We start from the raw sequence: 24,916 nt of genomic DNA, 5'->3' as shown, positions 1-24,916 counted from the left end.
ATGTGGCCTGGGTTCACAATTTATAACGAGTTTTCAAGTATTCAAAGTGAGTTTTTGAGAGAAAAATTCAGTCACACATCTTGCTCAAAAGTGCCGAAAATTCTAGTACCTTAAGGGCGATTCTAGTTGGTCAATCTTAAGGCGGATCCGGACGTGCTGTGGACTATCTACGGAGGGACGACACTTGGAGTCCTAAAGACTTGTTCTTGTTCGGTTCGGGCGCAGCTAGGGAAGGCACGCAACAAAGAGTATGCATCTAAATTATGCTATATGATTATGTGTAAATAATATGTATTCCTGGCTTAATGGTTGTTTCCGCATGATTTATGTATTGTCATATGAATCATAACCTAACAGTGGTATCACGAGCCCCTTATTATTTTCATAATCTAAATTGCATGAACATGGTTAAATATTACAAATTTGCAAGAATTAAAAGGGGTGATTAATTTTCGTAATTGTTAATTAATTGCAAATTGCGTTTATTTAATTATACGTACGCAGTTTTTCGGCAGTTTCTTCGTTACTCATCCAAATCGAGTGATTTTTGTGTCAATTCCGCATGTAAAAGGCATTCTAAAATTTTGACAAAAATAATTTTTTTTCTGCCGAACCCAGAATTCTCAAATTCGAAGCCTAACTATGACTTTTCGAAGGTTTTAGTTTTTCGAATGCAAAATTTCGTAAATTTAAGATGTTAAATTAAATATTTGCGATTCTTGTTGATAAATCTTGAATTTTTGATTGACCTACTGTATATGTTTAACAAGTTTGAATGCCTAGCCTTGTTAATTATGCAATCTAATTTGTAATTATGATTAATTTGTTGAAAATTAGAATAATTTAGAATTAATTTGATTTTCATAATTAATTATAATTTAATTAGAAACCTATGATTAAAAACCACCATAAAAATTGTAAATTTATGATAAATTTTAAATTTTTATGACCTAGACTTGAATCCATGATAATCGGAAATCAATTGAATAATAAATTTTCGATTTTTCGCCCTAAAATTATGAAATTAATATTATTTATTAATTTGTCATTAATTTTAAATATAAATTTTAAATTTTTATGCGATTCGTTCATATAACTTGCACGCACAAAGCAATGGACGCTTCGTGTTACCCTTAAGGGGTGTTGTATAATGCGGGCATGCGACGACGAGCAAGGGAGCTCGTCGCCCGTGCGGCACGAATGCAATGAGCAAGGCATGGTGCACGAGCACAAGGCAGCAGCCCTGCCTTGTGTCGTGGGCCACGAGCTATGAACAAATGGGCATGGGCGAAAGGCAAGCCAAGGCAGTCGCGTGTGGGCAGCAAGCGAGCTGCGCCACGACGTGCACTGCCTCGCGCAAGCGCGTGCAGCCTCGCGCGCCACGAGCGCTGCGCCCAGCGATGGCTCGCGCGCACAGCGAGCGATGTCGCGCGCACAGCGAGCAATGGCTCGCGCGCACAGCGAGCGATGTCGCGCGCACAGCGAGCAATGGCTCGCGCGCACAGCGAGCGATGGAGCGCGCGCAGCGAGCGCTGGCGAGCGCGCACAGCGAGCGATGGCGAGCGCGCACAGCGAGCGATGGCTCGCGTGCGTCGAGCGCTGGCGCGCGCGCAGCGAGCACCATAGCGTGCGATGGCTTGCGATGGAAGATGCAGCAGCTATGCGACGAGCGCATGGGCTGCGCGCACATGGCCAGCGATGGCTGTGTGCGTGCGGCCCATGGGCGTGCAATGCGTAGGGTGTTTGCGTTGCGATTAGATCGTTTTGAATGTTTAATTTGAAATTTTCAGTTTACGTAATTTTAATTAATTTTAAAATTAATAATTTAAATTATTTTCTTGGATTTTAATTTTGAATATTGTAATTATAATAAATTTTATTTATTCTAATTATTTTACTAAAATTAAAATCATGAATTAATTTAAATACGACTGAAATTAAATTAAACTTTTTGGATTCAATTATAAATTTATATGAGCTTTAAATTTTAATTAAATTTGTATGTTTCCGGTTAGACTTGAAATACATTTTTATGTTTAAAATTAGTAAAGCATATGAATTTATTGGTTTAAGTGGGAGCCCTTTTAGTCATAAAACTCTTGATTAGGTCTACAAATCCTTAAGGTTAAAACAACTTGATTAGAATTAATAAGGACTGAATAATTGGTAGATTATTGGTGCCCTTGATTAATTGCTGCAAATGTTTACGTGATGCATAATGTGTTTTACTAACCAGCTATGTGGGACATTCATGATAATGAATGGGTGAATGGTATATATTGTATATGTACTGTTTTGCAGGTTATTATTGACTAGTATGGCCCAAATAGGATAGAAAATATGGTCTGCGTACCATTAATTTGAATGTAATTGGTCTAAAGTACCAAAGCTGTTTTTCAATTCAAATATGGTCTGCGTACCATCAAATAGTTGTAATTAGTTATAGCTTATCCTGTTTGAAGAAAATGGTGCCTCCCACGAAGATTTTCAAGACGGACTTTGAAGTCAAAGCTTCAAGATGAAGTCGGGCCATACTAGATCACATTTATCTTATGCATGCTTTAAGTTATTTATTGCTTTAAATATGTCTTAATTATGCATAAGATTGTGGCTTGATTATGTTGCATGATTAAGGATTTTAGTTCACTTAAAATCTAACCAACATAGTAAGAGCCTTAAGTTCCAAACTTAAAAATTGAGTTAAAAGGTGCCATGCCAAAATATACACTTGCTTGGATATCCTTTACATCAATCTAGTAATAGTTTTCGCTCAGCGAGGTGTTACTTATTGGTCCTAAAGGGGCAAGGTACACAAATAATTGTGAGTACATGTTAGTTTTGGTGAAACTCAACGATATAAGTAAGGAGTCCTTTTATGTCGTGGCAAAATCGATAGGTTTACCTAATAAGTTCTTAGACGTACCTATCAACCAAGAGTAGTTTCTAGACTATTAGAAAAAGGCTTTTGCTTACCTAAGATGTTTTAGGATTAAGTCGACAAACTGTGCTTAATTCTTCAATGATTTTAGGATCTTGGAATCATTTTATTCACACCTACCGGAACACATAATTCGAATAAAATGCTAATAACTTGTTTGAATTGCATGGTTGCTTTAATTTCAAGTTATTATTCATGATAAATGTTTAGACTTTGCATGCTTCAATGTATGTTTTAATTATTGTTTATAATTAAATATCTTGCACTGCAATAAATCCTTTTAGAAAGGTAACAGTAAATTTCCTCGATTGGTAGTGAATCCAAGAACGATTCACGGAAATGAGAGAAAATGAGCAATTTAAAATGTACATTTCTTTTAGCGACTTTTATGGTTGTTTTCGAGTATCAAAGTCGAATGGCAAACCGATTGGTGCTTGTGAATTCAAAATACAATGTAGTTTTGAGATCATAAAGCATTGAGTTTAAACACTCAGCTTTACCAATGGTTAACAACCTAATATCTTTGTCCATTTAAATGAGTCTAGTCCCTAGACATTCGAATAGATCGATGCTTAGAAAACTTTAGAAGCTTCTGGTAAGATCATCTAGTTGAAACAGAATATTCAACATAAATAAAATGGTAAGAACCTTGTTGGAGTGACATTGGACATGTCTAACAAAGTATAAAAGTCAACACTAAAGAAATCAATTCTTAAGACTATAAGAAAGGGTACAAGAAATAGGAAAACGAGGAACAAATGAAAGGAATTTACGATTCCGTTTCTACCTATAAGTTTATGTTTAAAGAGAAGTGACCTAGCAATCAAACTTCCTTGGTATCATATACCGCTTGAGGTTCTTACTTCGGTAATAACTCAAACAATGGAAGCTAGGATACACTAATGACCTACAAGTGGAAATGAAGCATGGCATTGCTACATTAATTGTAGGGTCATCTAAGTTTGTTTTAAGTCCTTTCAAAGGCTGGAACTTAATGGCTATTTTGTTCCATAATCAGCATACCTAAATTTCTGCTTCAAACACAGAAAGACTCACATTCAAGAAAAACAAAAACAATGTTTGTTTGTTTATTTGAATGAAATGGTCAATTACAGGTTGAGTCAATATGCTTGATTAAAACAAACAACTCTTTAAAGAACTTTACTAGGTTCAAATCAACCCCTTGATTTGAGTTCCACTAATCTTTGGCATTGTTGCTTAGACCATATCAACGAGTTAACATTCAAAAGCTCTATTTTGATGGACTTTTGAAAGTTCATTGATTTCTAGATCAATTTAAGACGACTAGTCTTACTTGTTGAAAGTAACAAAAGATATGAACTATAGTTAGAACGCCTAGACAATAGAGTTCAAAGCTAAAGAAAGATTTTATGACTTTATTATTTCACATGGATTTGAGTGAATATAGGTTTATTTACTCAAAGTGATATAAATTTGAATCTGTTTGACTAGTTCAAAGATTCAGAAGTATAAAATCCACTTGGCAAGAAATCATAAAGATCTAGGTTAGATCATGTTGATGATTACTTGAGACCAAATATGATCATCAATGATTGTGTGTTGTAATTTCACAATCTAGGTCCATAAGATATGGCATATCTTAGTTGGAATAATCGAAGTCAATTAGTACTTGATTCGATTAATGATGAATCATAAAGACTTTTCCTATAATTTCTAAAACAAAATGCTCAACTACCACCAAACTAAACCAAATTCGTCAAAACTATTGAAAAGTAATTTCAGAATAACTTTTCATAAAATATATCTAGAGAGTTGCAAAACTCAGTGGGAGCTTAATGTTTGTCATTCGACAAACTAAGGCCCAAGTATAGATATATGTTTCATTGTGATTTATTCAAATGAGCAAAAGGGTATTGTTTCTACCACGAATGTTTGAGAACATAATGTTTGTTTGCTCGAAATAATGTCCTTTTGGAGATTCGTTTCCAAAATGACAAGTGGGAGAAAATAGACCTCGAAAGTTTTCGAGGCAAACAACAAACATAAACGGACATTCCGGAGGCTTTTCGAAGTGCTTCAGAAAATCCGAACTTATTCTCTAAGGACTTTAGAAGTGACTTTAAAGAATAGACATCTCTTAGAAGACTTTACAAGTGCTTCAAGGAGAACAGAATATTCAAAGGACTTTCAAGTGGCTATTAATATTCTATTGTTTGATGATTCTATACCCTAGTAGGCATAGAGTTCAAGTCACTGGAACTATGAGATTCTTCTATTAGATAGTGAAGAAACATGGAGTTCAGGTCATTGAAGCTATGCGATTCTTCCATTAGATAGTGAAGAAACCTACAACTTGCAGTCAAACTATTATCAAGTAGATTAATGAGTTTGTGACTTGTAAGAAAGCTATGACGAAACCCAGATTCCCTAAAATGGTTAGAGGCCATATATAGACTCAAATGTTTTAAATGGTTAGAGGCCATAAAACATAACCAATGTTTTGATGACAAAATTGAAATTTTGTTGATTTGCAAGAATAGTTTCACACCTATTGGTTGCAAGTTTGTTTTAAGGATAAAAACCATCAAACATGGAATTGTGTTCACACACAAAGCTAGATTAGTTGCTAAAGGTTACAAGAAAATTCATGGCATGGATTGTGTTGAAACCTCATACATAATCGTAATGCTCAAGTCTATAACTCAAGCAATGATTGCATATTGGTACATATGACAATTGGATGACAAAACGAATTCCTCAATCAAATGTTGGAAGAAAACTATGTACATGGCATGTCATAGGATTTGTGGATCCAAATAAATGCTTGAAAAGAAAGCTAGCAATTGGGAGTTGGAACTGTATTTTAGTGAAGCTAATAAGTATTTTAGTTTCATAAAATGTACATGATTCTTATAGATATATAAGAAGTTTAGTAGGAGTACATAAAACTTAATTGGTCCTATGTGTATCACACACATATCTCTCCATTGTGAAATAACATTCAAATGCTAATGACTTAGATTTGAAATTATTCATCAATGATGGACCAAGGCGAAACTTAGTACATACTGGGTATTAAGATCTATTTACAAAGATCTTATATTAATGTTTTAGATTAAGTAATGGCATTTACTAAATCAAACACGAAAGACTCCATTGGAGATATTCGACCCATGTGAATAAATCTAAGTAAAGAATGTTTGAACTATGTATAAGCATTTACTAAGTTAACATCAAAGAATCTAAGTAAGATTCTTAAACCTATATTATATGTCAAAGAATTTAGCTGGATTTAGTATCTACTGAAACTAGATAAGCTAAAGTTACATGAATAGAATTCAATTGGGAATTATTCTGCAAAAGAATTTATCATGTATGATATAATATGAGGATCACCAAAAACGTATCGTATGACTTTAGCCATGACGAACATATACCAATCTCTATTGATCTAAGTGAAGATCAACTAGATTGAGATCAAGAATACTTATGGTACTTGAAAAGGTACATAGGAATAGTTCTTGATTCAAGGAAATAAAGATATGCTAAATATTGATGCTACACGCATAAACACTGGCAAAGGATCAAGCAAGACCCTTTGGAGTTAACCATTGATAAGGACGAGCTATAGAGCATCGTGTTTCGAAATGGCAACATGGATTGGAGACCATGAGTTGTTGCGTGGGATATTAAAATATTAATTTCTATGTTCTAAGATACAGCTGGAAAGTATTCCACATATCTGTGAACTGCTTGGATAAGTAATTCCAAAACAAAGCATCACTAGCAACCTATAAAGTTGAAGTAAAAGTACTTATTGCCTAAGAAGCAATAAAACAGGGTTGTTTATGTTAAAGAGTTCTTCACTGAACTTGGGTAGATCATATGTCTTCTGACTTGATGGTTCTTCATTGCAAGATGCGTAGAACTACTCTTGTAGCTAGAAGGAATAGATCACAAAATAAACACACTCAAAAGATCTTATCATCATATCTCGAAGAACATTCGATGAAAGGATATTAAGATTGGCAAAGCATGATAACTAAACCTATGCAACAAGTGAGAAACAACACTCACATTGTGGCACTGGAAATCAAGCATAGCTTTGAATTTCATGAACTGTTTTAAAGATGGGTTTGAGGCCCATGGTTATAAAACATTGGGGTTGAACATTTATCATATATGAAATGTGTTTTCATATTCCATTTAATCTTGGTTTAGTATTAAATGATGAGTCCCTTCAATTTGACAATATATTCAAGATAGACTGTCAGGACCAGTCCTGTGACTAAGAAATGTCTATCAAGTGAACTTGAATGTCAAAAGTTGAAAATGGTCCCTAGTCGGAGTTTTCTATAAAATTGGACGCATAGAAAACGTTAGACGACTAGAATGCAAGATGACTAGTAGTTCTGTTTCTTGAACTATGTGGACATGGCAATGTCATAATCATTTGCATAGATACTTACTTTGGGAAGACTAGTATCGGACAAGACCTATGAAACTTTACTGTAAGAGATGAAAATCTGTCATAAGTAAATTTCATTAAATTATTAGACACTAAATCCTCAATACCTGAGTGATTTGAGATTACTTGTTTGAGAACTGGTTGCTTTGACGTTGACCAACCGTCGCACCGTAAAAGGAGGCTATAAAGGCAACGCTCAGGTAATCACCTATCAAACGAAGTCTAATCTCAAGATCGCAAGATTGGGATTGTCCTCCCATAAATCGGGATGAGATGCTTAAAAGTTGTACAAGGCCACTCGGAGAGCTAGAAACTGTGAAATGCATGGCCGTGCTCGGATGAATCATAGGCTATGATTATCTGTTTATTTGATCAGTTGAACTCTGAAACCGAGGAACACCTCTGGACATAATAAGGATGACGACTCTTACCTTATGTTCAAGAGCAAGCATCGAGCGACAAAGGAATTAGGAAATGCACACTTGTCCCTAAGGACAAGTGGGAGACTGAAGGAAATAATGCCCTTGGTCCAAGTATGCATTCTATGTTAAGTCTAATAAATGCGGTTCAGTATTAATTAACAAGTTAATAATTCAGTGAGATCAAGTGAGCTGAATGCCTAGCTAGAGGCCGCTTCAGTTCAAGTGGAATTAATGATATTAATCCACAGCTTACTCTTGACTGAACCCGTAGGGTCACACAAATAGTACGTAAACGGATCAAGTATTTAATGGCATTAGATACTCCATCTATGGATATTCGGAATCGACGGATCTTGGTTTCAGTGGGAGCTGAGATCGTCACAGGCAAGAAATGAATACTCCGGAAACGATGATATTGCCGGAAACGGAAATATGGATCGTATCAGAAATATAAATATTATCCAAGTCGTAGATGTTGCCGGAAACGGAAACATGGTACGTATCGGAAAATATTATCGGAAATGGAAATATTGCCAGAATCGGAAATATTGCCGGAAACGGAAATATTGTCAGAATCGGAAATATTATCGGAATCGGAAAATAATTCCGGAAACGGAAATATTAAATATTTGTTCGAAACGGAAATTAAATCCGGAATCGAAAATATTAAATATTGTTCGTATTCCGGAATCGGGAATTTAATCGGAAGCGTATCGTACGAATAAGCATCGGACGAGGCCTGCCGGACGAGGGCCCAGCACGAAGCCAGGCCATCGCCCAGCAAGCCAAGCGCGCCACACGAACAGCCAAGGCCACGCCAGGCCCAGCGCAAGGCCAGGCCCAGCTGGCCGTGGCAGCGCGCGCAGCGCGCGCAGCTGCGAGCAGTGGGCTGCGAGCATTGCTGCAGCTCGCGTGGGCTTGTAGCTCGCGTGGGCCGTGCGGCCGTGTGGGCTGTGCGCGGGCATGGCCTGCACGCTTGCGAGTCATGCTCGCGTAAGTGTTTGTGTTCGCATACGAAACCTAAAACGTGCAGAGTTCGGTTAATGATTAAATTCCTAATTCTATTTGATAAATTAATTAAATAAGAGTTTTATTATAATTCTAATTTAATTAATTCGTATCCTAATAGGATTCCAATTCTCTTTCCATACCCCTATAAATATGTGGCCTGGGTTCACAATTTATAACGAGTTTTCAAGTATTCAAAGTGAGTTTTTGAGAGAAAAATTCAGTCACACATCTTGCTCAAAAGTGCCGAAAATTCTAGTACCTTAAGGGCGATTCTAGTTGGTCAATCTTAAGGCGGATCCGGACGTGTTGTGGACTATCTACGGAGGGACGACACTTGGAGTCTAAAAGACTTGTTCTTGTTCGGTTCGGGCGCAGCTAGGGAAGGCACGCAACAAAGAGTATGTATCTAAATTATGCTATATGATTATGTGTAAATAATATGTATTCCTGGCTTAATGGTTGTTTCCGCATGATTTATGTATTGTCATATGAATCATAACCTAACACCAACATCTCCACATTCTTGAATTCCACTCCAATCACCCCCATCTCTCTTTGCGTCTTGCATGAAGTCGTCGATGATGGGATTGGAAACAAATTCAACATCTGAGCCTGTGTAATTGGACAATGAAATGGCCTGATTTCTTCCATCTGGTGCTGATTCATGCTGTTGCGAAAAATGCCTTGCTCCTTTCTGAATCCAATTGCGATTGTTTCTCCTCGAATTGTACTTGTGGTTGGGTTTTGTTTCCATGCATGTTGTTTTGTGTTTTTCTGATTCTCCATTGATTTGGTGAAGTTGATTGTCTTCTCTGAAAAGAATAGAAGGCGAATGACTAGAAAGGGGATTGGTGAGTTGAGGCGTAGACGTGTTATCTTGGATTAACTTCTCCGTAGAAATATACTGTGAATTTAAAAAGGTAGAAGATGAATCATCATCATCGACCAACTGTTGAAAGGGGTTTGCCAAGTGTACGGCATATTGATCACCATCCTTATCAATTGTACTGAGCACGCCTCCTTCAATTGAAGATTTGCATGGGGAAATTAAGTCTGGCTTATTACCTCCCCTGAGAACTTGATTATCATCCATGCCTTTTGATGTATTCGAGATTGGTGTAGTTAATGATGACTGCACAGTAACTTTAGGTGGTTGATTTTTCTTGTAGTCATTAATCCTCATATTAGCTTGCCTTTGTTTGTTCCAATTATTTCTTGGGCTCCTTTTATTGTGGACTAAAGTCCACGGCCCATATTTCTCTAATTCTTTTGTTGCCGTATTTTTATTAGCTTGGGCTTCATGATCAACATCCATTTGGGCCTTTTCTAATTACAGTCCATCTTTTTTATTTGGGTCACCATGATTATATCCCTTATCCATGTTGTGATCACCCACTATATCACACATTTCAGTTACGTGCCCTATTCTTCCACACTTGAAAAGAGACGTAATGTTTTCATACACGATCTGCTGCCATTGTCCCCCTACCCAAACCCGCGTAATTAACGGATTAAGCAAATCTGTTTCGACACAAACTCTGGCAAACTTTGCTCTAGTGATCTTATCCGTTGCGTAATCAACTCTAATTGGCTTACCAACTAGTTTAGCAATCTCGAACAGTGCATCTTTATCATAGTATTCCACCGGCAATTCTTCTATACGAATCCACACCAACATGCAGTCAAAACTATTAACAGATGGCCTAAAATTTGGTTTTCATGTTGAAAGCATTAGATAATGATCCATAATGAACCATGGTCCTCCAAACAACGCCCTCTCATAATCATCTGGTTGGGTAAATTTGAACAAGAAAACTTGCTTTCCAATATCAATTACCTCAAGTAATCCCTTGACTCTCCACATCGCTTTTACTCTGGTTTCCATATAACTCGCTTTTACCTGGATTCCCATACACTTTCCCATTAAAATCATCCTCCATGGTTGTCTAAGCTTAGATAACGTAAATTTATCAAACTTAACTACCAGACTATCCTCTGGTGGCACCTCCTCTTTGTCCTCCCAGTCAAGAGATGTTGCAATTATTTTCCTAGCCTCCCTAAACCATTGTGATGACGACGCTATTGCCTCACGAAAGCTTTTTGGCTGATTATCCTCCTGAGATTGCTCTGGTGACGTTTTTGGATCATGCATGATTAAATCATCTGGTGGTTTTGATGGAGATCCCATACTGGGGTATGGGATAAGAAGTTACCAAATTGTGTTTTGCTTCTTCCCTCTCTAGTTTCTCTCTCTAGTTTCTCTCCCTAGTTCTATACTAGCACTACCAATTCACGGAATCGGTCAAATTCATAGTTTAGGGGGACCAACACAATCCCTACATTAACTACCTTCTCCATTTTGCCGCTAACCTTTTTTTTCCATTCCTCCTCTGTTATTAACTCCATCCCTACCCCCAAATATCCAACGTATGCTACTACATCTATTCAAAATTAAGGTTTGGAACTACCATTGAAATATAAGGATGAAATTCGTTCATCCTTGCCAAAGAATAAAAAAGTAATTTTCACTCAATTAACCTTTTGAAGCTTCAGAGCCCTAAGCTCCAAACTTTAAAATTGAGTTAAAAGGTGTCATTCCAAAATAACATTTACTTGGATAACCTTTACTTAATCTAATAATAATTATTGCTGAAATAGGGTTTATTGGAGAAATTGGGGTTTTTTTTAACGTTAAATTGTCAGAAGTTAACATACGGTACCAGAATTGGGAGTCTTTAATTAGTATAGTAATTCTTTAACTTTTCTTAATTTTGTGTTTTTGAAGGATTTGTAGTGGTTTAATTCCAGAAATAACGGTGATGTGCGACTATAACATCCCTAACTAAAAAAAAAACACTATTATTGGACTACTGAAAGCCAGATAAAAGGTGTTAACGATGTAGTTATCATATGTTCATAGTGGTAGAGGTGGCTGCAGAAACTATTTGTTGATATTGAGAAGTAGGATAAAGGTGAGGTTATTGTCGAGGGGATGTGGGTTATTACCTATGTTTGGTGTGTATGGTTGTTTTGAAGAATGATGCTATACATAGGCTGCAAAATAGCAATAATAGGAGATGAGTATACTTTTGGTTGGGTCTGGTGATGATATAGGTATGTAAATCATCACCCATGATGTTTGTAACTCTTTCTTAAGTAACTTTATTTCACTAAAACAACGTTTGTTTGTGATGAGTTCCAAGTATATTACGTACGTAATTATTATTGCGGAGTCTAATTGGAGTGATAAATCACCCGGACGATCCTGACTACCTAAATAAAACGGAGAATCTGGTTTAATTTTCTTAGGTGGAGGAGGCGGTGTGGCTTCATCGTCTCATCGCCTGTAAATCTGTAATTGAGAGGGGAAAAAAACAAGTTTATAAGAACCTTGCTCTTGATACCATGTAAAATATTATTGAGAGGATGAAAGCTTGAGTTACATTGATTGGGCACTGCCCATATTTATACTACAAAGATTGGCGTATAGTAAGACCATCCTAATACAACTAGGCATAGGATTTTGACTTCTTACTAATATGCTCTACGAAATACATTGTCAAACACAAACACCACTACTAGCATATTAATTTGACTTAAACACTAGTAGATACTCCCTGTTTCTTTTTGTTTGTTACTTATTCTTTTTAGGGTGTTTCATTTTGTTTGTTACATGGAAGAATCTTTATATTTATAAACTTATTATAGTGTTATTTTTTGTGCCCATTTTTAATTTTAATTGGTCAACTTTTTCAACTCATTAAATTTATTTACCATTTCCCAAGTATGTTAAGTTAACAATTTTTGTACTTTTTCATTATTGGTTCATTTTGATAAATAAAACAATCTTATTGGTTGTTGTAGTGATTAGTGGATTGGGGTTTTTAATAAAAAAAAGAATCTCCATTATACGTTAATAAACGTGCAAAGATCCAAACGTAACAAACAAAAAGAAACGGAGGGAGTAATAAATATATCCTTAACATTATTCTATTCAAACAATGATACAAGTCTTAAAATATGAAAACATTGATGGGAATAACTTTTAAAACATCTATTAAAATTGATGGGAGTTATACTTTTGAGTTTTGAGTATATCTGAATAAATCTTATCTAACTTTATCACCCGTCCACTTTAAACAAGTCGAAATAATATATGACATGTTGCTATAGGTTACGTAATAGGTCACTGCCATTTTAAAAAAAACAAAAATAATTTGATATGTTTTTTTCAAAGCACGTTTGGGGCATTTCATGGACAATTTTTGATACAACTTTTACACATGTTTTTTGAGACTATATTTAGACAGGTTTATTAAGGCACAATTACCGAGCTGAAATTTCAATACGTTTTTTAAGATGCACATTTTTTACATGCCTTTCGGACTGACTCTATTAATCGACTACTTAAAGATTCATGTATTCCCATCAAATTTTTTCTTATAATACTCCCTCCGTATTTTTTTAAGAGATACATTTGTCTTTTCCGGCCGTATTTATTTAAGAGATACACTTGCCATTTTTAGTAACTTATTAACCCCACCATCTAATTAAATAATACATCTAATATACCTTATCACCCACCATCCTATTAAACAAATATTTTCATAAACCCATCACACCCTCCACCCACCAAAATGACATGGTCCCCACATATTTAATTATTAAAATATCTATCCAACCCCACTTGCTTTATTATTTTATTTCATTCAATTATTCTTCTTAATACTCGTGCCCGGCCAAGTGTATCTCTTAAAAAAATACGGAGGGAGTATTATTTTGTAAAGATATAAACCATGCTCAATTCTAGAAATAAACGCCATGACATATCCCAATCACTGAAAATTAAATTAGTAAGGCCTAAATTAATAAGGGAAGTTCTAATGCATTCTTGACTCCCTATTTCCCAACACTCTAACGGCCATGAACTCTTCTGAGAAGAAATCAGATACCCAACACCATATCTGACACTCTTCATTTATTGCAATGAACCCCGAAGCTTGGAACACATCCAACTATAAAATCGTTTTTACAAAGTAGTTGGTATATCATATGTTATCCGAACTCTTCATTTCACGTGTCATGACACTTGATTGTGTTCATACCCAGTGCTCGTCACTAAACTGGTATGAAGTACTCCGTATCAACTATCAAGTATGGACACGTGACACTTCATTTAAACCATAAACATGGACTGTTTATCTTTGTATGGCACTTAGACACGTAATTGAGTAACATGGGTATCCGAGTCCGGGTAGGATAGGAGACAGTTGATCTGTAACACTGCAAGTTAAGGAAAACAGTAGCAAATTGTTGGGGATTGATGAAAACACAGAGATGAGTAACTGTTGTGTTCCCTTAGCTTCACAGTTTTTGTCCTATATTTAATTTGAGCAGTGATGTAAAAAGGGGAAGGTAAACACCTACTCATTATATGCTTCCCTTCCTTCTGTTGACTGTTAGAGCTCTGTTTGGAAGGAGTGATAGAAGCTGTTAATTAAGGCGTCAGGCGTGAGAAGGGAAATTCATACGTTGTCTCTTTTGATTTAGACCATTTTTTGGGGACCAGATGGCGACTTTTGATGCTCTCCTTACAGGCTTCTCCTTCTTTCACTTTTTGTTGCATTTGCATTCCTATTCAGACATAACCCCCCACTCTTCTCAGTAATACCAAGTTTTTTTTTTTTTGACAGATTAAGTGTTGATAACTTGACAAGTACATCAGATATTCACATCATGTGAAAACTCTTGTGAATTAGTAAAACATATCAGTTCTGATTTAAATATGATTTGGAAAGTTCGGTTTTGATCCGGACATGACCTGTACAGATCGGTTTATGACTTATACAGATCGGTTATGATCTGGACATGATCTTCACATGATATGGACATGATCTTCACATGATCTGGACATATAGGTTTTGATATGGAAGATCGATTTTGATCTGCACAAGATATGGACCAATCGGTTTGATCTGGACTTAATATGGACTGATCGGTTTTGATCTAGACAAATCGATTCTATTTTGAAAACTACTATTTTGTTTTTTTTTTTTTATTATACCTTAGACAATATATCACAATTACACCACCTCCAACAACAACAACAACAATAAAAACAATAAAACTAATAAAATCATAGTAATAATCATACTAATCCAAAATAATATTAATTATAAAAATTATTCGATCTGATCTAATCCACTTAATTTTTCTAATAATAATAATAATAATAATAATAATAATAATAAAATAATAATAATAAAAATAATAAATAAAAGTAAATAATAATAATAATAATAATAATAATAATAATAATAATAATAATAATAATAATGCGAACAAGAATGAGTAATAATAATGATAATCTAATATATATATATATATATATATATATATATATATATATATATATATATATATAAGAGGCATATTTGTTGAAATATTAGAGTGCCACCTAGGATTACTATTGGTTTCGGCCAATGAAAAATAAGATTTCTAATTTATTTTTGAATTAAAAAAATCAAGTTCCACGTAGATAATTAATTAGGTGCCACGTAGATATTTTAATTAATTAATTACTAATATATACTACTCCATCCAAAATCAAACACTCTAATAATTAAAAAATAAATCTAAAACAAAATTCATCCAAAATCAAACATTAATCTAAAATAAAATTTATCCAAAATCAAACACTAATCTAAAATAAATTCTAAATCAAACACTAATCCAATATTAGAGCGTCACTTAGAAAATCTAATGCTTTCGGCCAATGAAAAATAATATGTTGAAATTATTTTTGAATTAAAAAGGTCGAGTGCCACATAGATAAATAATTATGCGCCACGTAGAAATTTTTATTAATTAATTATTAATATTACGCATATACAATTTCATCCAAGATCAAATACTGTAATAATTAAAAAATAAATCTAAAATGAAATTCAATCCAAAATAAAAAATAATCTAATCTAATATACTTCCTCCGTTCCGGAAATATTGCACCATGTTGACTTCACGCATCCCAACACACAACTTTTGACTCATTATTGAATTATGTATAAGTAAAAATTATAAAAATTGATATTTAGAAAATATATATCGATACGAATCTAATAAGATTCTATATGATTACATACTTATTACGTATATTTTACAAAAGATAGTCAAAGGCACAACGTGAATAGTCAATAGTGTAAAAGTCAACATGGTGCAATATTTGCGGAACGGAGGAAGTATAAATATAGCGGTTGGTATATATAGGAGTTTTATTTTAACTTTACAATTTAATGAAATTCGTGCATCGCACGGGCTAAAATCTAGTAATAATTATTATTAGTATTAATTTTTTTTGGAACTTATCTGAAATTATTGGAACTTACCTAAATTTATTGGAACTTATCTCAACTTATTGGAATTAGCCGAACTTATTGGATCTGAAACTTATGTTTTTAAGATGAATATGACGCACCCTTAGTATCTTTAGTTTAAAAAGTACGGAGTAAAAAGTAAGCTAAAGAATTAAGTTTCATTCCGATGTGAAATGGAGAATAAGTTTTAAAGGAATGTTTTAAATCAAATTACAATATCTGTTGATATTAGTTAGTTTTACCCACTAAAATTTATTTCAGAACCAAACTGCTATATCAGTTAAAGCATCTCCAATGGTTACTAATAGGGACTTGCTTGCAATTATATATTTTTCTCAAGCTATTTGCTAACCATTGGAATAAAAAAGGGGTTCTAGCTTATTCAAGCAAATTTGCTCTACAAAGCTAATTAGCTTGAAATTTTTCTAGAGGGAGGAAAACCGATAGAAAAATTCTGAAATTAATAAAATTAGGAAAAAGTTGTGCTTAACCATTGGAGTACATTATAGCTAGAAAAGAGGTAGCTTGAAAAAGTGACGTGACATTACAAGCTACATCATAAACTAGCTAACCATTGGAGATGCTCTTAGCGGCTTTACCACTAAAACTGGTTTTACCTCTGGAAAAAAAAATCACTGTGTTTCCTTCCTCCTCCCACGCCCCCTCCATCTTGTTTCTCTTTGTCAGAAAAAAAAAAAAATTAAACATAAAAAGGGAAAATTAATTCTAATAATACAACCTTTGACCAGTCTGTCAAATATTGTGTAATCTCGTATCCTTCTCATTAATAACACACGTATATATATAGTACAACTCATTACCTAAACCCTAGATTACATATTAGGTAACATACCATATGTAGGACTCATATTAGGTAATATACCATATTTAGGACTCTACAGAATATTCACAATATAATATCTCCTATATTCTATCTTAACATCCCCCCTCAAGGTGGAGCATGAAGATCTCGAATGCCCATCTTGTTCAAAAAAAACTCAAATTGCTTCTTCCCCAACGCTTTAGTGACGATATCTGCTAACTGAACCTTCGTCGACACATACGACGGGCTGATGACCGCCTTGTCTCACTCTCATCACTACCCGTTGTCTCATCGACACCTGTCGTTGGTGAGACGACGTCTGATCCACTCGACGGGGTGTATAATGTTGTTGTTCCTCCCTCACAGGCGACGACACCCCTTCGTCGACGCCACTAGTCAACGACACGTCCTCATTGTCACCTGTATGCGACAACACTCCCTCAGTATCACCCGTAGGTGACGACACACAGGCGACGACACCCCTTCGTCGACGCCACTAGTCAACGACACATCCTCATTGTCACCTGTATGCGACAACACTCCCTCAGTATCACCCGTAGGTGACGACACTCCCTCAGCATCACCCGTAGGTGACGACACTCCCTCAGTATCACCCATATCATATAACATAACTCTATCTCATATGATATTCTATCCTCTAGGATAACTACGTTATCCTTTACTTATCCTTTACTCCCTCCCTCAATCGTAACGGCAGTTTCACGAACGTTGCGATTGGAAACAATAAAAAAATCGAGCAAGAACGCCATTCTTTTTTTTTTTCTCTCTTGATGAGAACGCCCTTCTTTTCGAACTCACCAATTATCTCAATATGAATACTCGAATTGGACGCGATTCCAAGTACGAGTCTTTTCTCCAACACCAACCTCATCTTCTACCAATTTGCAGCGGAATTATTATATTAATTACGAATCCCGCCGGTGGGTTTATTTTTCTAACCCACCGGCAGGGGATAATTTTTTTTTTTTTTTGTAGACGGGTCGTAGGATCTCCCTAAGCTCTTGATACCATGTCAAATATTGTGTAATCTCGTATCCTTCTCATTAATAACACACGTATATATATAGTACAACTCATTACCTAAACCCTAGATTACATATTAGGTAACATACCATATGTAGGACTCATATTAGGTAACATACCATATTTAGGACTCTACAGAATATTCACAATATAATATCTCCTATATTCTATCTTAACACAGTCTTCCAATAACAGTCCCACTAATACGATATCTCACACTAATCCAACCTTTGATACCTATTTTCTTTTTTCCAAAAAAAGAAAAAAAAATTATATCATACAATCGCAATGATTTTCATTGTAAAGTTAAAATCTCATTCGGTTAATTAAACAAATTTTACAATTTTAAGCAAGAACTTAATATCAACGAACATTATAATTTGGAAAATATTAAAAATGATGGCACTTTACCTTTCAAATCAGGTGAAATTGGTCGATGATTGAACGAAGGTGCATGCATCGTTAAGGAGGTGTGGTGTGAGATACAGTATCGAGGGGGACCTATGGTGGTGCGGTAGAGATCCGACACAGAGGTGTTAGGGCTTCGCCTTCATTTGGTTTAATCTGATCTGATCTAGTTTGAGTTGATCTGAAATAAGTAATAAGATCCTAAAATTAGGTAAATTAAATAAGGTATTAGTTTCTTTAGTTAAACAAGTACATAGTAAAATGTAAGCAAGAAAGTTACGTTTCATTTCGAAACAAAATGGGAAATAAGTTTTAAATAATGTTTTAAATCAAATTATTATGTTTGTTGATACCAGTTAGTGGTTTTACCCACCTATATCTATAACAGATACTTCCTCCGTCTTTTAATACTCGCAACGTTTGTAAGTTTCACGCATGCCAATGCACAACTTTGATCATTTATATCTTGAATTCTCTTTATGCAAAAATTATAAAAAGTTGATAATTTGAAAATACTCATTGAGACGAATCTAACAAGATACCACATGACTATGTTTTATCTTATATAAAAAACACTACGAATAGTCAAAGTAGATTATATGAATAGTGGCAAAAGTCCAAACGTTGCGAGTATTAAAAGACGGAGGAAGTATAAGTTTACCTATTTGTTTTCTCTACGTTCAGGGAAGGAGGCCTTCGACACACTTTCGCGTATCAAGAGTGATGCATTTATCTTTCATAGATTGAGTTTTTGCATTCAAAAAGGGATAGGAGCACAACTTGTTTCTAGATTCCCATCGTGAAATGTTTACACATTATTATAATAAAATGATAATAAAATAATAATAAAATTAATAATAGCAGGATCGGGTTCGCCATAGCTAGAGGAGTGGGGGCCCAGATTGTATCTCGGCTCCCCTCCAACTTCTTGTAGTTCATTTGATCTTTGTAGCTTGTTAAGCTTGTAACGTTTTATAATAATAATAATAATAATAATAATAATAATAATAAATACATAAGATGAACATTGAAATATCATAATAGTAAATTTTAACATTATAATAACAAAAAAGTTTTAAAAAAAAAATAAGACCATTAAAGATGAAAATGAACACAATGCCGTCCTTTTGAACTGAATTGAATGGAACTAAATGGAGCTGAACTAAACTGAACATAATGGAACTGAAATTAATTCTAATAGATCAGGGACTTATTCTGAAACGAAGAAAGTAATCCGTAGGAAGTTAGTTCTAAATAAAAACAAAAAATGATATTAACGGTCCAAACTGTGGCCGATTTACTTTAAAAGGTCTCAACTTTTGATTATCTCATAGCGGTTCCAACTATAGCGAGTTCTTTATAAAAATGGTCCCTTAGTTAAAATTAAGTGCTATATAACTTAATTAAGACTCACAACTCTCATGTAATAATCCTATATTTTAATTAAATGAAGTTAATGGAATAGTGATATATGTTTAAATCAACTTAATTAACAGTTTATTAAGTTAAAAGACCATTTTGGGAAAAAACACCTCGAAGTTGGGACCTTTTAAAGTGAAGTGACCATAGTTGGGACAGTCAGTATCAATTTTTCCAAACAAAATTTGTGTTATAGTACATGCTTGGTGCAGCAATCCAAAGGTAAAAGTAAAACTGTATTGATTTACAAGAGAAAATTTAGGTTAGCAATGTCAGAGTCCTTTAGAGTTTGTCATTTCATTTTCTAAAACATTTTGTTGAAGTGAAGTCCCTTTCTTATATCGTCATCCTTTTCAACATAATTCTGTGAAATATACTTGTATTAAAGAGCAGAGGCAGTTGATGATATGTTACCCAAATACTTTGGGATAGTTTTTAAAAGAATAGACAAGAAATAGAGTCCAAATATGGATTGGAATAATAAAATCATCTTCAGAAATTCTCAAATCTCCTCTACCAACTTACTTCACAACAATTCTTGTAATCAATTTGATCATTTTCCTGGTGAGTTATCATATATACTTTATTACTATTTCTAACATTTATAATTAAATTAAATATATACATGGTACGTTACTCAATACTCAATCATAAGTGCTATTATTTGTTTCGAGTTTGAGTTTCTATTTTATTGTCCTAAAATCGAGTTTCTAAAATATAATGTGCATTATTAATTAGTTCTTACAATAAGCATGCAGTATTATAACTTATATTTAAATTATAATATGTATGGTTAGTAACTTTTGGTTGGTGTTATATTGAATTTGTCCAAGATATGGAGGTAAGAAATAATGAAAATGGTCGAGTTGAGAGAGACATGATTATGATGGGGTTTGGCAATCAAGAAAAGATGAAGAGGCGACTAACGACGAAACAATTGGAGTCATTGGAGAGTAGTTTTGAGGAAGAAAGGAAGTTAGATCCTGATAGAAAGATGAAACTTGCTAGAGACCTCGCCCTTCAGCCTCGCCAAGTCGCTGTTTGGTTTCAGAATAGGCGAGCAAGGTGGAAGGCTAAGAAGCTTCAGCATTTATATGACGCTCTTAAGCTGGACTTTGAACTTGTGTCTAAAGAGAAACACAAGCTCCAACAAGAGGTTTGTTAATGGTTCACCTACACTTTTAACTTATTATGCATTTCATGAAATATAAGTTTAGATAAATTCACATAACATAAATTTTGAAAAAAATAGTAAGTTCTACACTCCCTACTTATGTATTTTCCACCTTAATTCGTAATTAAAATAAGTTATGATAAGTTTTATCAAATAAGTTCGATTAAATTTAGATAAATTCTAGTAAGAGAAAATTAAATGAATAACACCCACTCTGTAAATAATTAAATATAGGGTTTAACACATTATAAATGTTCTAAAATTTTGTCGGAAAATGATCAGTATGTTATTATATACTCCGTACTACATGGATAAAGTGTTAATCTCTACGTCCCTTAATACTCATCCTGCTTTCTTATAAAACCGTTCATAAATACTCGCCTCGTTTCTATAAATGACATACTTTTATTAATGTTAAATCATTTCTCTCACTTAACGATGACCCACATATATATATTCTTACTTTCTTAAAAAACATTAAAAAATTCAACTTATTTGACATTTTTTTCACTAATTATATTAAAAAAAAAATACTCCACTATCAACTAATAAATTAATAGGTCAATCAAATTGCCTAAAATTTTGTGCCGGTCAAACTGATACGAGTATTAAGGGACGGAAAGAGTGCCCCGTTTGATGAAATAGTAGTTGTAAGTTGACAATGCAATGTGATTTGAACTAATATATTACTCCCTCCGTCTCTTTTTGTTTTTTACGTTTGGTATTTTTCACGCGTTTTAACGATTAATTAATTTGCATCGAGATTCCTCAACTTTTTTATTTAAACAAGATAAATTACGTTTATTTATAATGTTTTTATTGTTATCAAAATTCTGATATTGGGAAATGAGAAAAATTTAATGTCCCAATGAAAAAGTGTGGGAGGTTAAATGACCCAATGAATTTAATTGGTTAAATTAATAATTGGACACAAATTTTGATAGAATATTAAATCATTTATATGATAATATAAAAAGAAATGTAAAAAACATTTTGAAATACCAAAAAAGGAAAACGTAAAAAACAAAAAGAGACAGAGGGAGTAATAAATAACATAAGACGAAGGTAGCTATACTTATCATGATAAATTGAAAATTGATAAACAGGTAGAAAGATTGAAGTCAATAATGGTCATGGAAGAAGCAACAAAGAAGCAAGTCTACAGCAGCTATACTGAAGCCTCTTGTGAAGAGACCGTAGAAAGCACGTCGGCTGCGGCTGCCAACCAATATACAGGGCGTAACAGTGGCAGCAACAATGGAGCAGACGACATCGTTTTGAATCGTGAGCACAACAAAACGGGCCACCACTTTCTCTTCAATCTTGATAATTATAATGCAATTTCACCTTCTTACTGGGGTGGGTTGCCCTTCAATGATTAATTAATTAATTACCTTATGTCTAAATTTTATGGCAGTATACCTTAACTTTTATAAGAGATGTAGTTAGTATAGCAAGGTATGCATGTACTCGTGTAATTTATGGTACGACCCGATCGGACCTCCATCTTGTATCCCAATTCCCAAAGGTTTCTTTTGCTCATTCCAATAGTTTTACCTACTCTTTTCAACAGTTTGAAATGAGGAAATTATGTTATGAAATAAAACAATTAGAACAAACTTATATAAATGTTGCGAAGTACGAACTGAACAATTGTCGTGCCGTAGCCAAACCACTGCTATAAAAGAAAATTCCGCGCTACCTCCGGTGCAGTAAAACACTTGCGATTGCCCTCCAGGGTTAACAAGACACCAAAGATTGTGTACACTCACAAGCCTCGATTGGAGACCAGAATATTTGCCCTAAAAACGGAAGAGTGTTTGAGAGAATATGAGATGAGTTTCTAATTGTTTGTGTGTGTTCATGAGAAAACAGAAGGCAATAATATAGCCTATGATAAAGAATCACAACAGCACAAAACGGCTAAGTAATTAAAGAGGAAATCAATTTGACTGTTACCGTAATCAAGGAAATCAAATGCCATTAAGGATAATTAATTTGACCGTTAAGTAATCAAGAGAAGATTCTCGTAGCAATGAATCAAGCAAATTGACGGTGACCAAAAAGAATATGTAGTCCCACACCCCACGCCCGCGATTACCAAGGCCCGAGCTCGACCTAACCCGGCCAGCCGGCGCGCGTGCGTGTGTGTGTCTGCTCACTATACCTTTCTCCCACTTTCTTAAACAAGTTATACACTCAAACCCCCATATATAAAGAAATGAGAAAGTTGGTATTTTACCAATGTGGGACATTTGCCCCCTTTCACTTTTCAACTCTTTTTCTTTTGCATTCCAACTGGAATTTCCAACAACCCCCACAGGTTCGAAAATGGAAAAGAAAGAAAGAAGAAATTTGAATTTTGGGCAAAACAAACATTTCGACTTGAATTAACAATTAGTGACATTTAAGCTACTCTTTCCTATCAAGTGACCTTCGCCTTGAACTCAATAGGGAGTTAGAAACCTGTCTTTCAAAGTACACAATTGAACGTACATGTGTGATAATCTGAATCTCCGCCAATAAAAATGATGCATTATACCGGTCATACGTCCGTAACCTGGATGCTCATAGGTGCTCTAAAGAATAGCCCTTATTACAATTCTCATAGGAAGCGGCCACACTTCCACACCTAAGTAGGTAAATCCCATTAAGTGTGAGCTACATCACACCACCAAAAATATGGATACGGATTCATTTAGAGTCGTATGCTCAACCTTTTTTCGTTTGTAGCAAGCACATAACAACATCTAAGGGATGCAAAAAAAAAAAAACGAATGTTTATGCTTCCGAATTATTACATAATATTCTCCTTTGAACTCATAGTGAGTAGGAGTTCATTACTTTATAATTCATCCAATGGGCCTCAAGTTCATCCCCTCTAATGATTTCAAAACTAGTTTTTTACATAGACTTTTCGTTAACGAATCTGCGGTATTCCTTTCAGGCTTAACATAGTCTAGTAATATCAATCCTCTTGACAACAACTATTTGACGGCCTTGTGCCTCAAACGAATGTGTCTCTTCTTCCCATTTTATAGGCATGGTTATTTGCCACAACAATAACAGCTTGCGAATCACAATGTAGTGAAACAGAAGGAGCTGGCTTTCTCAACAGTGGAATATCTACAAGTACACTCCTTAACCATTCTGCCTCATGACCTGCCAATTCAAGAGCAATAAACTAAAATTCCATTGGAGACCCAGCAGTACAAGATTGTTTACTAAATTTCCAAGATACAGCTCCACCCCCTAGGGTGAAGACATAACCACTGGTGGTGTTAACTTCATCGTTGGCAGATAACCAATTGACATCACAAAATCCCTCCAACACTCTTGAAAACTTGGAGTAGTGCAAACTCCAATCCATAGTACCCCTTAGGTACCTAAATAAACGCCTCAAAGCACCTCAATGCCCACTGCTTTGGTTATGAGTATACCTGTTCTACCTGCTAACAGAATAAGCAATATCCGGCCTAGTGTAGTTCATAAGAAACATAACACTACCAATAATCTTAGCATACTCAGATTGACGAAAAGTTTCACCCTTATTTTTCTTTAAATTGATGCATATATCCTAAGGGGTCTTAATTGGATCAACATTAAACGAGTCACACTTTTTAAGAAGTTTCTCAACATAGTGATCTTTACTAAGACAGATGCCATTTGGAGTTCTAATAATTTTTACTCCCAAATTCACATCTGCCTCACCCATGTCTTTCATTTCAAATTTAGAACTCAAAAACTCTTTAGTCTTATCACTCGATCCAAATCAGTACCAAAAATCAACACATCATCCACGTAAAGACAAATAATCACACAACCAAGTGAATCATGTTTAGAATAAACGCAAG

The 24,916-nt window shown here is 34.6% G+C and overlaps 2 protein-coding genes across 2 annotated transcripts; one reads left to right on the top strand and one right to left on the bottom strand.

Moving 5' to 3' along the window:
* Positions 1 to 10,151: 10,151 nt before the first annotated feature.
* LOC110804260 (uncharacterized) lies at positions 10,152 to 11,009 on the bottom strand. The gene is made up of 2 exons (XM_056829559.1): positions 10,576 to 11,009; positions 10,152 to 10,524 (listed from the first exon to the last, which is right to left on the bottom strand). Exons 1-2 carry the CDS (start codon positions 11,007 to 11,009, stop codon positions 10,152 to 10,154), a joined length of 807 nt encoding a protein of 268 aa, XP_056685537.1.
* Positions 11,010 to 20,159: 9,150 nt separating this feature from the next.
* Positions 20,160 to 22,604, top strand: LOC110804267 (putative homeobox-leucine zipper protein ATHB-51). The gene is made up of 3 exons (XM_022009837.2): positions 20,160 to 20,452; positions 20,722 to 21,044; positions 22,169 to 22,604. Exons 1-3 carry the CDS (start codon positions 20,356 to 20,358, stop codon positions 22,442 to 22,444), a joined length of 696 nt encoding a protein of 231 aa, XP_021865529.1. The 5' UTR covers positions 20,160 to 20,355; the 3' UTR covers positions 22,445 to 22,604.
* Positions 22,605 to 24,916: the final 2,312 nt, after the last annotated feature.

This window comes from Spinacia oleracea, chromosome 5 (assembly GCF_020520425.1).
Source record: "Spinacia oleracea cultivar Varoflay chromosome 5, BTI_SOV_V1, whole genome shotgun sequence".
Classification (NCBI taxonomy): domain Eukaryota; kingdom Viridiplantae; phylum Streptophyta; class Magnoliopsida; order Caryophyllales; family Amaranthaceae; genus Spinacia; species Spinacia oleracea.
Note: the sequence above shows the minus strand (reverse complement) of the source record. Positions and strands in the feature narration are given on the sequence as shown.